The sequence below is a fragment of the Stenella coeruleoalba genome, assembly GCF_951394435.1.
Source record: "Stenella coeruleoalba genome assembly, chromosome: 10".
In the NCBI taxonomy this organism is placed as follows: Eukaryota; Metazoa; Chordata; class Mammalia; order Artiodactyla; family Delphinidae; genus Stenella; species Stenella coeruleoalba.
In genome coordinates this window covers 88,758,750-88,772,011 of record NC_137156.1, presented here as the reverse complement: position 1 = coordinate 88,772,011, position 13,262 = coordinate 88,758,750, and the positions used below count along the sequence as shown (strand labels likewise).

The following is a 13,262-nucleotide window of genomic DNA, read 5'->3' as shown; positions in this document are numbered from 1 at the left end:
TGGGTCAGTTTGCTTCTTGAGAGTTTAAGTACCTGGAGGTCAAAGATGATGATTTATTTTAAAATATTGTCTCTGTGCTTGTACCTGACATGCAGTAGGCACTCAGGAAATGTGAGTTTTCTCACCAAGATCATTCTCCTTTATCCAAAATTACAAGTAAAAAAAAAAACAAAGAAAGTATGGCCTTGCTTAGTGTGCACAACCAGACTACCTGCTGAGTACTGCTTCGTCCTGGCCAAAAAGCACTTTTTAGCCCTTTTCAACCTCTTGACCCCTTTCTACTTGACCCTCACAACAAAATTATTTACATATTTTTGAACCTGTTGTCTTGTTACAAATGGAGATTTTTTTCCCCCTTTTTCAAAATGTTTGGTAATGTTTTGAGAAATCAATATGTGGCCATCGTAGAAAATTTAAAATATATAATTGAATGTAGAGAGAAAAGTAGTTTACCTGGTTTCTGTTTCGAAATACACAGTTCCCCTTCGCAGAGACAACTGCTTTCTCCAGTTCTCGAATATTCTTTCAAATTCTTTGCGCTCATAAATGTATATAAGTGTATATTTTTTGACTCCGTACGAAAGGCATCATACTTTTCACACATTGTGCTGTATCTTATGTTCGTGGCTTAGTGTATCTTTGAGATTTCTTGATTTAATCCCAAACAGAGTTGCTGCATTCTTCTTAATTCTTGCCTGCAATAGGGATGGTACGTTATCACAGTGTATATGCTTGAAATCAAAGCAGAAGGGTTATTTATTTAAATAGTCCAGTACTTTCCCTTTATAAAAGAAATTTAATTTGTGAAAAATGTAATGAATTTAACTGAAATTTAATGCAGTATCAGTTACAGAACTAGTTTCAGTTGTCAACTGTATTAATACAAACCTTTAAAAGTATATAAATGATCAGAAGAAAAACAAATATTGTATATTAACGCATATATGTGGAATCTGAAAAAATTGGTATAGATGATCTTATTTACAAAGCATAAATAGAGACACAGAGGTAGAGAACAAACGTATGGATACCAAGGGGGAAGGAGGGCGTGGGCGTGGGATGAATTGGGGGATTGGGATTGACATATATACACTATTGATGCTGTGTATAAAATAGATCACTAATGAGAACCTACTGTATAGCAGAGGGAACTCTACTCAGTGCTCTGTGGTGACCTAAATGGGAAGGAAATCCAAAAAAGGGGGGATATATTTATACGTATAGCTGATTCACTTTGCTGTACAGTAGAAACTAACACAACATTGTAAAGCAACTATACTCCAATAAAAAGTTAAAAAATAAATAAATAAAAATGTATAAAAGATCAGGTTATACTTTATGGTTCCCTAACAATCTGACTGCATAAACATTCCATTTGCTACATATCGTGTGAAAAATAATTGAAAATACAGAGGTTCTGTCTTTATCTATCTTGGGTAAATGTCTTAACCCATGTGTGTCTTTGTTTCTTTATCTGAAAAATGGGGGTGATAATAGAGTGAAGTGGGTTAATGTATGAAACAATATCTGGGAAATAACAAACAATAAAAGGTAATGATATCACAGTTCATTTTCCTTTCTAATATTTGGAATATTGTCTTTGTAGAAAAGCATTTGCATCATATGGTGTTTTTTTTTAAAATAAATTTATTTATTTAATTAATTTATTTTTGGCTGCATTGGGTCTTCATTGCTGTGCGCAGGCTTTCTCTAGATGTGGCGAGCGGGGGCTACTCTTTGTTGGGGTGCGCAGGCTTCTCACTGCGGTGGCTTCTCTTCTTGCAGAGCATGGGGTCTAGGCGTGCGGGCTTCAGTAGTTATGGCATGAGGGCTCAGTAGTTGTGGCGCACGGGCTTAGTTGCTCCACGGCACGTGGGATCTTCCCGGACCAGGGCTCAATCCCGTGTCCCCTGCATTGGCAGGCGGATTCCTAACCACTGCACCACCAGGGAAGTCCCTGCATCGTATGGTTTTTAAGGTATTTTTAAATTCTAAATAAATATATAGTGGCAAGGAATGTTGTGATGTAGGCTTAAGAAAGTTACATTGCTCCTCATTACCATATCATGAGGTCTATAGTAATTTCCCATTCAGTAAGAAAGGAAGAAAACCCATGCATCATTTATAATTATGGAAATTTGTCTTTGTTCATTTTGTTCCTTGTTTAAGTTAGAAAATGTCAAGGATAAGTATATAGCAGAATTTGTTTATCGTTTAGTTTTCTAGTTATCATTAAATGTGGTAGGACCCAAAAGTCCAAGTCCCAGGGCAGGGTTCTTTTCACTGGAAGAATTAAATTAAAAAAAAAAATCCCCACAAGAGCACCTTCGTTCTGACTACCTTGGAAAAGCATTGGACAGTGTCAGTCATTTTTTTTAAGGATGAAGATTCCATTAGAAGATGCTGCAACTTTTCAAAACTTGGACCTGCTCCAAAACACAACATGCTTCAAGGGTTGTTCTTGCATGCCAAGTAGTAGTCACCTATGATTGGAGAGATGTTTGTAAAAACATTGTGCCCTGGAAATGGCCACATTTAGTTTGAGGCTTAAAGGAAAGCAAGAGAATTGAAGTAAACCCTCTGTCAAGTATACTTAGAAATAAGGACATTTTGTCTAATATTTTGAAGCAAGAAACCGGTTGGCATGATTTTGTAGCTGTGTCTTTTCTCTTCACCTTGCAGTTGCATGGAATTAGTGGAACCAACTGAAAAATGGAATTGCAATTTTTTCTGAAGTGGTATCAGTGAAACTCTCTTTGAGTTGAGGACCTCTTGAGTTGCCAGAGAAGACCTCGTTGAATTGAGGACAAAGTAAAAAGAGGCTCTGAAATCAACATAAGGTGCCTCAGGGTGTTCTGGCAGTATTTTTATATAGCTGGTTCATCGACCGCAATGTATGCCCCAAAAGAGGTCTGATTCGCTTTGCTACTGCCTTTGTACTCTGATTGCTAAAAGATCAAAAGAAAAAAATTAACTGGATGTCAGAGATGAGATGCTACTCCATACCGAAAACAGGTTCATGATTTCAACCTATTTATCAAGCTTTTCAACAGTGACCTTCTCAGGAACAATTATTTTTCAACATAATTTTTTTCTTTTCAATCTGCATAATTTATACTTAATTCCATTTTGATGAAGTCGTCCTTAATTTCTGCATGAACAAAGAAAGAAGAAATAAATCTCCAAATACACACATATATATATACACCCACACACATACATATATAATATATACACCCATATAGAGGTACACACACATGTAATAGCTATGTAAAAGAAATTATTTTCCAGTGTAATAAAACAAATTGTGTACAAAACAAAAGTTAGCTTATGTCAGTCTATCTGTATTTGGAGTAGAGAGGTAAGAGGGTCCATAGATTTGGCTGATTTCTCAAAAACGACCTTAACCTACAAAAGGTTATGAATCACTGTTGTTTTGCAGATTGTAGTCTAGTTGGAGAGAAAAGCCATAGTCTCTGTAACTATAATGGGAGGTGTTGAAAGTGCTGAGGGTTGGAGGAAGGACTATAAAGGGCTGTATGTGTCCTCAAGAGCATGAGATAAATGGCTTCTAGCTGGCATTCGCCTTGTTTGTTGATTGTGCTACTGTAAATACAGAACTGTTAGTGTGAAGGTCACATCAACCTGGGCACATTATATTCTCCCCTCTTCTTAGCTGCGGAACACTTACGAACTGTAGGGAGGATGTGTGTGGAGTTGTCAAGAATGTTGGACTTTGAGCCCAGTGTTCATGTGAATTTCATCCCCTGTCTGTTCAGTTTAAGCAGGAAAGAGGTATAGTATGCAGAGCAGATCAACTACATTTCTGGAGGACGTGCAGATCCTGAACGAGTGAATGATTATGAATGAAAACAAAGTGGGTGTGTGAAGCCTGATTTCTGAACTGGCAGGATGTGCAGTCTTATCAAGTGTTAAACTCATTTATTCATTGACTACCATGGTGTTATGTTGTATGCCACGATAGTGAGCTAATTTCTCTACAAGACTGAAAATACAACACCATAGGCATCAAACTTTTATGCATTAATGATTACATATTTTTCTCTACTAAAAGGCTCTAATCTGCTCAAGGTTTTCTGTGTTTTTTTTTGGTACAGGTTGGGAATAATGTATATTCATGAATAGATTTTGTGTCTCAAATATCAGAGTTGGAGGTGAGTTTTTTTTGGATGTGAGAGATGTGTTCAGCAATCCTCTCAACAAATTGCTGTAGGGTTTGTCTCTTTGAAAAGGAGAATGCGCCTTAGGTACCTGTTACTCTGATATAAATGAAGTCAAGTCATTCTCACACCTCAACTTTCCACCGCATAAAGAAGCTTAACTCTGAGCATTTGCCAAGACTGCATTCAGAGCTGTGTAGTATATTCAGTATAAATATGTATCAGTATTTCATGATCCACAAGCTTAGTAGCACGTTTGTAAAGTGTATGACAAAAGCCACAAATGATCTCTTCTTTTAAAGCAACTGGGAACAACTATTTAGAGCAGTTTTTGTTTTAAGTCCAAGGTTTAGCATTTTTAGCTGAGTTGACATTAAGAATAGATAGTACAGTTGTTAATGTATACTAAATTTGGGGGCTTTTTAAAGACCACCATGAGAAATGTGTTGTGAATTTATTAATCTTTAACCCCTAGAAGCAAATGTCTATTAGCAGAGAAAATTCTAAAGGGTATCTATTTTTTTCTTTGATTTAAAACATTCCTGTGAATAGTAGAATATTTTTATTGTAGCAGATGACATTTTGATTCATATCTGTCTTGCTTCAGTAGCTTCATTTGTATTTATTTTAACTTGGTGATTTCAGAAGTGGTACGAGCTTTTATATGACCTTTCTCCCTGTGACAATACTAGGCAACACTGAGAAGTCAGGTCGCAACTGTATTAATTACCTTCATTATTTATAAAGTCAGTGCCCTACTTTAGCATTGATTAAAAATGAGCAACATAATTTTTAAAAATAGTATTCCTAAGTGAAGTTTCTTTTTATCTTTGAACTTTATACAGTGTGTGCCTGTGTGTATGTGTATGTGTGTGAACCAATATAAGAATATTGGAATATACATATTTCTTCTCTTAAATTAGATAGTTTGGTTAATATTGTCTAACATCTGACTTCTATGAATTTGAAGGCAAGAACAAAATTGGTGTGTTGCAAAATGTGTTGTCTTTTTATCCTTTTAAGCCTGATACAGATTATAATATTGTCTGATTTGAATGTTCATTGTAAATCTGATCATGTCAACTCCTGGTTAAAATTGTACTGCGTTTTCAAAGGGCTTTATCCTGGTACTAATATTCTTAGCCAGGCATAGAAGCTTGACCCCTATTATACATCTGCAGTCTCATTTCACACCACAGTGAACTTGGCCATCTGCATTCTATCTCATCAATCTTCTTTCTGTTCGTACAATAAGCCATGAACACTGAAGCCACAGGGCCTTTTGCATATTCTATTCTTTACGCCCAGGGGTGATTGCCAAAATATTTAACCAGCAGTAGGAACATGGGCACTGATCAATCAGAAGTGAAATGGGCTAGAGCAGAATTCTGGAAACCCCATGTAGAGCCAGTCACTAATTTTTAGGTGGTACGTCTAGTTGGTGGGGTGGGGTTCTCGGCCAGCCTGGGAGACAGGGTGGTTAATTGATAGGAGAGGGTCCAGACAGTGGCTACTCACCAGCCTGTTTACCAACTCAAGGCCATACCAAGTCTTTGTCTATACCTGGAAAATTTCTTCCTTTTCTCATCCTGCAAAACATACACACATCTGGTTATGTCATCTCTTCTTTTCTTCCATTTCACTGCAGTTCTTCAGAGGAGCTTCTCCTGACCTTCCTGATGAGGGTTGTTCTCATTGAGATTTTCACTAGAAACTCCTATCCCTTCATTGTACCTTTCACAGTGGTCAGTTTACATATACTTTGTAAGTAATTGAATCATATATCAGTCCCATTAGTTTGTATATTCCATGAGGGCAGGGATCATCAATTATCTGAGAACCCCATCTTCATCTTCCTCCAGAATTAAAATTCTAGCACCTAATAGGAGCTTAATAAATATTTATTGAATGAATGAATTTTCAAAACGACTTTAGGACTTCTTTGAACATACTTATACTTTGCAAATGTAGCTGATATGCGTGTTAGTTGTGGGATGCATTGTTGGGAAGATAACTTTTTCATCTACTTAATGCCTTCTTATACATTTTTCTGAAATAATTTTCAAGTGGTGGCTAGATCCCATGCTGTGGCTTATCTTTTCTTTCCGTAGAAATGCTTCTCACTCACTTGATGACCAGTGAAATGGTTTAATCTCCCAAATTGACTTATTCATTTTTCTTAAAGCTCAGCAAGAAAAATTACTTAAAAGCCTAAAATGATGTACAGGGTGTTAGAAACATTGCAGCAACCAGTGGTGGAAAAGCTGTGGTCCTACTTTCAAAGATATATCAGTCTAGTAATTTTCTCCTTTTCCTACTTACAAGTGTTTATAATATTTTCTTTTCCCGTTGCAGTATTAGAACATAGACCATATGTTTTGTTCTCTGTATGACATAGAGCAAAGCCTCACACATTTATATGGATGCATTTTAATGATTGTGATGATGTTACTACAGGATCTGCTGCTAAAGTTTGTCCTTTCTTCTTGAAAATTCCAACAACCTGTTCTTTTTAAATCTATTATTTTGTTATTACCAAATTCTTTATAAGTCCATTTAATGGATAACTTTAACTCCTCAAAGAATGAAATACTAGTTTGATAATGTTTTACTCCTCAAGGCTTTCCTGTGTTTGAGACTTAACCGTTGTCCCCAGCCTTTAATATACCTTGCAACTGCTCCCTAACTTTTTATGAATATTTGACATTTCATGTATCATATTACTGCATTTAATGTTTCCAACGCCTTTTATGAATAATTGTCATTGTATTTTATTTGAAAAGTTTAAAAAGGTTTTTTGCTTTTCTACTGTGTATATGTGTGTGTATGTCATTCTTCTCATGATTTCTGGACTACGGTTTCCTCACGTGCATGATTAGAAGGAAGTTATGGTGGTTATGGCTGTCATATTTAAGTGTAATCTAGAATGATTTAAGTTATTATTCAACTTAGTAATTGAAAATAATTATGGATACAAAATGTCTTACTGATTAATCAGGAAAAAGGAAGGCAGGCTAGGTATCTGAAAGCCTTTGGTCCAAGTGGGGGAAATCAACCACTGGAAAGGCTTGAGAAGTAATTATTGAATGAAGTAGAATGTGTGTCCTTCCTTGTATACTTAAATAATTTCATGATTTTGGCCATAAGTCTCCTGGGACTGAATGCTATTGAAAATAGCTTCAAAATGTCTCAGTTTCATATGCACAGTGTGACAGACACCACATGTGACTCTTGCCATTATCACTTCAGTGCACACATCACTTCCACTTGCCACCAAATGCATTGTTTGAGTGGACATAATGTTTTGTTTTTTTTTTTTTGCCTCTGAAGCCATTTTGCTGTCCCTATGAGAGGCTAGAAGTGCTATATCATTAATACTCCCTGAAAATAGCCTCCAAACGATGACTCATGGGAGTTGGCGTATAAATACCCCAGATCCCTTGCCCCTTGGCAAGGATAACTGGACAACTGAAGCATAACTCTGGGATTACTCTGAGGCATACGTTCTACACAGGCTGGACTTCCAGAGTTTCCCCAAAAGGAATAAGCTGTACTTAGACACAGGAGTTGATGGGTTCATATCTTACCCTTTATCAGCTGCCTTCCTTTCCCTCTCTTACTTTGCCAGGTCCTGACTGTTTTTGTCATTCACCTCTCAAGTAAACTGCTTGCACTTGAATTCATTTTGCAGTGGTTGCATTAAGGGGAAACTAAACTAAGACACTTGCAATTTGTAGTAATGGGGACAGTTAGAAATGGTCACAGATCCCATGATGGTGTAAGTTGCCAACCTGCAGTTCCTAGAGGAGTAGTTCTCAATTGTATTTCCACCTGTTTCAGAGTCCCATGGGCCAAGTCAGAGTTATGCCGAAATCCCGGAATTCTAGCCATTCCACCACTTACTCCCCTAGCCTTCCCCAAGAATGTGTATTATATTGCAAGTGAACAAGAGCAGCATTACTATAGGAATAACTGATTTAATATATTATTTTAAGTATGTAACTTGCAAGATGTCATATTTTCACACTTGAAATTATTATTATTTGGAACACACTTAATTCTAATTGAATATATCCCATCACATGGCAGGATCCCATAGTTAAGAACTACTGAGATTTCTCCCATTTGCTTAGCAACAGCTAAGACAGCCCAGTCCATAGCAGCTACTGACTGAGAGTTGTACAGCTCTGCTAAAATGGCTGACATTAAAGTCATTCATTTCCCTGTGTGGAACCAGCTGAGTTTTAGCAATCGAAAAAAGTTTCTCTGATTTTAAGTGTGTGCATCCAGCCTACTTGATCATTAACCATGCAGTTTAGGTAGTTTCAAATGGCCATTGAAAATGACACAGGGTATTCACACAATTATTTACTCTCAGCCAGCACATTCAAGTTTATGAAAATTCAGGACAGCAAAAAATAAAGTGGTTTCATTTGCAAGATTCTCATACTGAACAATTTTCATCATTAACATTGTTGTAACATCTTTATTGGAGTATAATTGCTTTACAATGGTGTGTTAGTTTCTGCTTTATAACAAAGTGAATCAGTTATACATATACATATGTCCCCATATCTCTTCCCTCTTGCATCTCCCTCCCTCCCACCCTTCCTATCCCACCCCTCTAGGTGGTCACAAACCACCTAGCTGATCTCCCTGTGCTATGCGGCTACTTCCCACTAGCTATCTATTTTACGTTTGGTAGTGTATATATGTCCATGCCACTCTCTCACTTTGTCACAGCTTACCCTTTCCCCTCCCCATATCCTCAAGTCCATGCTCTAGTAGGTCTGTGTCTTTATTCCCGTCTTACCCCTGGGTTCTTCATGACATTTTTTTTTTCTTAGATTCCATATATATGTGTTAGCATACGGTATTTGTCTTTCTCTTTCTGACTTACTTCACTCTGTATGACAGACTCTAGGTCCGTCCACCTCACTACAAATAACTCAATAACGTTTCTTTTTATGGCTGAGTAATATCCCATTGTATATATGTGCCACATCTTCTTTATCCATTCATCTGTCGATGGACACTTAGGTTGCTTCCATGTCCTGGCTATTGTAAATAGAGCTGCAATGACCATTTTGGTACATGACTCTTTTTGAATTATGGTTTTCTCAGGGTATATGCCCAGTAGTGGGATTGCTGGGTCATATGGTAGTTCTATTTGTAGTTTTTTAAGGAACCTCCATACTGTTCTCCATAGTGGCTGTATCAATTCACATTCCCACCAGCAGTGCAAGAGTGTTCCCTTTTTTCCACACCCTCTCCAGCATTTATTGTTTCTGGATTTTTTGATGATGGCCATTCTGACCGGTGTGAGATGATATCTCATTGTAGTTTTGATTTTCATTTCTCTAATGATTAACATCATTAGCATTTTTTAAATTCAACATATGTAATTGAGGGCTTTCTGCAATTGTTTCTGAAAAAACAGGCTTAAAATGAACACTGATAATGTTATTTATAACTTATATGCCTATGAGGGATTCAGAGACTATGAAAAGCAGTGTTTCAAGATATCAAATCTGCTGATTTGACTCTTAGTTTAACCAAAAATATTATCATGAGAGAAAATGAGAAAAATTACAATTTCAGGGTGATATTTTACATGTTGTAATTACTATCTAGCAAAAGTTTCAATACTTAATATACTAATATTTAATATTTTAGTATTGTCAAACATTTCTAATTTCGTGACGCCTCTCTGTCTGCCTATCAGTTACATAAAGAGTTTTTTAAGTATCTACATATCATACATCTTTTTTGTACCAAAAAAGATTAATTTCATTTGGGGATTTTGAGTGGTTGAGAGTGGTACAGTTTTATGAAAAGAAGAAAATCTATGTTTTAAAGCAATTCATTTTTTCAAGTCTGACTTCTTTGTATATTTATTTTACAGATTAAAGCATTCACCTGAAGACACAGCATTCTATTCATCAGAGACTGGACAAGAGTTACTCTTGCTTTTGGCAATTAAAGATGATGTTGTCATGGAAACAGTTGATCCTGCTTTCATTCATTGGCTGCCTAGGAGGTAACAATAAGCTATATCTTCTAAACTGAAGTTGGAACTATACTTGAGTCATTTGTTAAATAATTTTTTAAAGTTGAACTAATCCTCCCTCCACAAGTCTTTTTTTGGTCCCAGAAAGGAAATTCTAATTTTTTCTTCTGATAACTGGGTTCTCATTGTGCTCCCTAATGTTTGCAGACCATTATATTTTCATTACAAATATAATGGCATTTAATATCAGGGATCTAATAAGAACCTGCTGTATAAAAAATAAAATAAAATTCAAATAAAAAAAAGAATAGATACATGGGTACAAAAAATATTACGGATCTACTGTAGTGTTATGAATATAACAATTAATCAGAATTTGAGAATGTTAATTCATGACTTTGTTACCAAAATGGCTAAATCTTGTAATCTGTAGTGTAAAGGGAAAATACAGATTTTAAAGAATATCAGTATTTTCATATCTCATCTTAAAAACAATACTATTTTTCTTTCAGCAAATAACTTATTTAAGGGACCAAAAATAAGGATAGAATTTTTATTTTTTAATATTGAAAATTTGAAGTTTAGAACAAAACAGAAAGAAAAAGGAATAATTCTCATATATTCACCATACAAAAGCAACTCTTAAAAATCATTTGACGGGCTTCCCTGGTGGCACAGTGGTTGAGAGTCCGCCTGCTGATGCAGGGGACTCGGGTTCGTGCCCCAGTCCGGGAAGATCCCACATGCCGCGGAGCGGCTGGGCCCGTGAGCCATGGCCACTGAGCCTGCGTGTCCAGAGCCTGTGCTCCTCAACGGGAGAGGCCGCAGCAGTGAGAGGCCTGCGTACCGCAAAAAAAAAAAAAAAAAAAAAAAAATCATTTGATGCATTTCCTTTTTGTTCATTTTGTTTCATTTTCTTGAACAGGGGAGGAGTAAGACAAGGATTTTTTAAAATGAAGTAACGTGTACAACGATTAGTTTTTTGCTTTATTTTATTGTATTTTATTTTTTTATTGGGGTATAGTTGTTTTACAATGTTGTGTTAGTTTCTACTGTACAGCAAAGTTGAGTTCCCTGTGCTGTACAGCAGTTTCTCATTAGTTATCTGTTTTATACATATTAGTGTATATACTGTCAGTCCCAGGCTCCCAATTCATCCCACCCACCCTTTCCCCCCTTGGGGTCCATACGTTTGTTCTCTACGTCTGTGTCTCTATTTCTGCCTTGCAAACAGGTTCATCTGTACCATTTTTCTAGATTCCACATACAGGCGTTAATATCCGATGTTTTTCTCTTTTTGACTTACTTCACTCTGTATGACCATCTCTAGGTCCATCCACATGTCTACACATGACCCAATTTCGTTCCATTTTATGGCTGAGTAATATTTCATTGTATATATGGACCACATCTTCTTTATCCGTTTGTCTGTCAGTGGCCATTTAGGTTGCTTCCATGACCTGGCTATTGTAAATAGTGCTGCAGTGAACATTGGGGTGCATGTGTCTTTTTGAATTATGGTTTTCTCTGAGTATATGCCCAGTAGTGGGATTGCTGGGTCATATGGTAATTCTATTTGTAGTTTTTAAGGAACCTCCATACTATTCTCCATAGTGACTGTATCATTTTACATTCCCACCAACAGTGCAGGAGGGTTCCCTTTTCTCCCTACCCTCTCCAGCATTTATTGTTTGTAGATTTTTTGATGATGGCCATTCTGACCGGTGTGAGGTGATATCTCATTGTAGTTTTGATTTGCATTTCTCTAATGATTAGTGGTGTTGAGCATCTTTTCATGTGGCTCTTGACCATCTGTATGTCTTCCTTGGAGAAATGTCTATTTAGGTCTCCCATCCGTTTTTTGATTGGGTTGTTTTTTTGATATTGAGCTGCATGAGTTGTTTTTATATTTTGGAGATTAATCCTTTGTCCGTTGATTTGTTTGCAAAGTTTTATTTCTTTTTATTATAAAAACACTCCAGCACCTAAAGGGTTGAAAGAATAGTACAATAAGTACCTATATATGCACAATTTAGATTTAACTATTGTACCATTTACTGTACTTGTTCTATATATATACATATGTGTGTGTATTTTCCATTCGTTGTTTGATTGACTACACCATTTGAAAGTAAGTTACAGAAGTTATCACCTCTTACCTCTAAAAATTTCAGCATCCATCTGAGAAGACGACCTACCTTCTAGATAAACACAAGTGCTTTATGATACCTAAGGAAAGTAGCAAAAAAAAAGTAGCTTGTCATTTTTCTTTTCTAAGAGGAGGAAATTGGTATGGAACGAGGCCAAATGCATTGTCAGGTAGAACATATGTTATTTGAAAACATGTTTATATTGGAGTAAACTTCCAAGCCCTTATCTCAAACTTAAACATTCTTGAAGTATTTAAATGATATTCAAACCTCCAACTTTTAAAATAAAGTTTTTTTAAACAGGTTTTCCGCTGTGATGCCTCAATTTTGTTTCCTAAAACATTTTCTTTCCTACTAATCTAGCACTGAGGAAAAAAGGAGTAATTATTTATAAATTTCTACTGTTTTAAATAGTTTTTGGAGAAAGACCAATACAGATATCAAAATAAATCTTTTTTTGGATTATTTTCATTTACAAAACTTTAAATTTGAGTTCTTTTGTACAACGAGAAAATGAATACACTACAGCAGTATTATTATTCGCAGTATCAACTTGCATAGAAATAACCTTGAACTTCTACAATTAGTTGGAAACTTTTACAATTAGTATTATTATTCGCAATATCAACTTTCATAGAAATAACCTTGAACTTTTACGATTAGTTGGAAACAGGTAGATATACTCAGAAAGTAGAAGTATAGCTAAAGAAAATGAGATCAGTATTTTAAAGGTTTAAAATTTTGAGTTGTAATTTTACACTGTGTGCAAATTGTATTGCTTGTTTTCAATATTTTTTAGAAATGTTTTACAGACTTATGAACGAATTTACGAGAAAGCAGTATCCATTTTATTAAAATATTAAGACATTACAAAATTTAAAGGTCAACTTGATTTTCTGGGTATGTTGGTAAAAAAGCTAC

At 35.8% G+C, this 13,262-nt stretch overlaps 1 protein-coding gene across 6 annotated transcripts in view; it reads left to right on the top strand.

Annotated features, from left to right (window-relative positions):
• CNTN3 (contactin 3) overlaps positions 1–13,262 on the top strand; it is a 321,453-nt gene that overhangs the window by 74,303 nt on the left and 233,888 nt on the right. For all 6 annotated transcript variants that reach the window (XM_079933639.1, XM_079933635.1, XM_079933640.1 and 3 more), the window contains exon 2: positions 10,087–10,221. In XM_079933639.1, coding sequence (XP_079789765.1) covers positions 10,167–10,221 — 55 coding nt within the window. In that variant the 5' untranslated portion in view covers positions 10,087–10,166. The remainder of the gene's footprint in view (positions 1–10,086; positions 10,222–13,262) is intronic.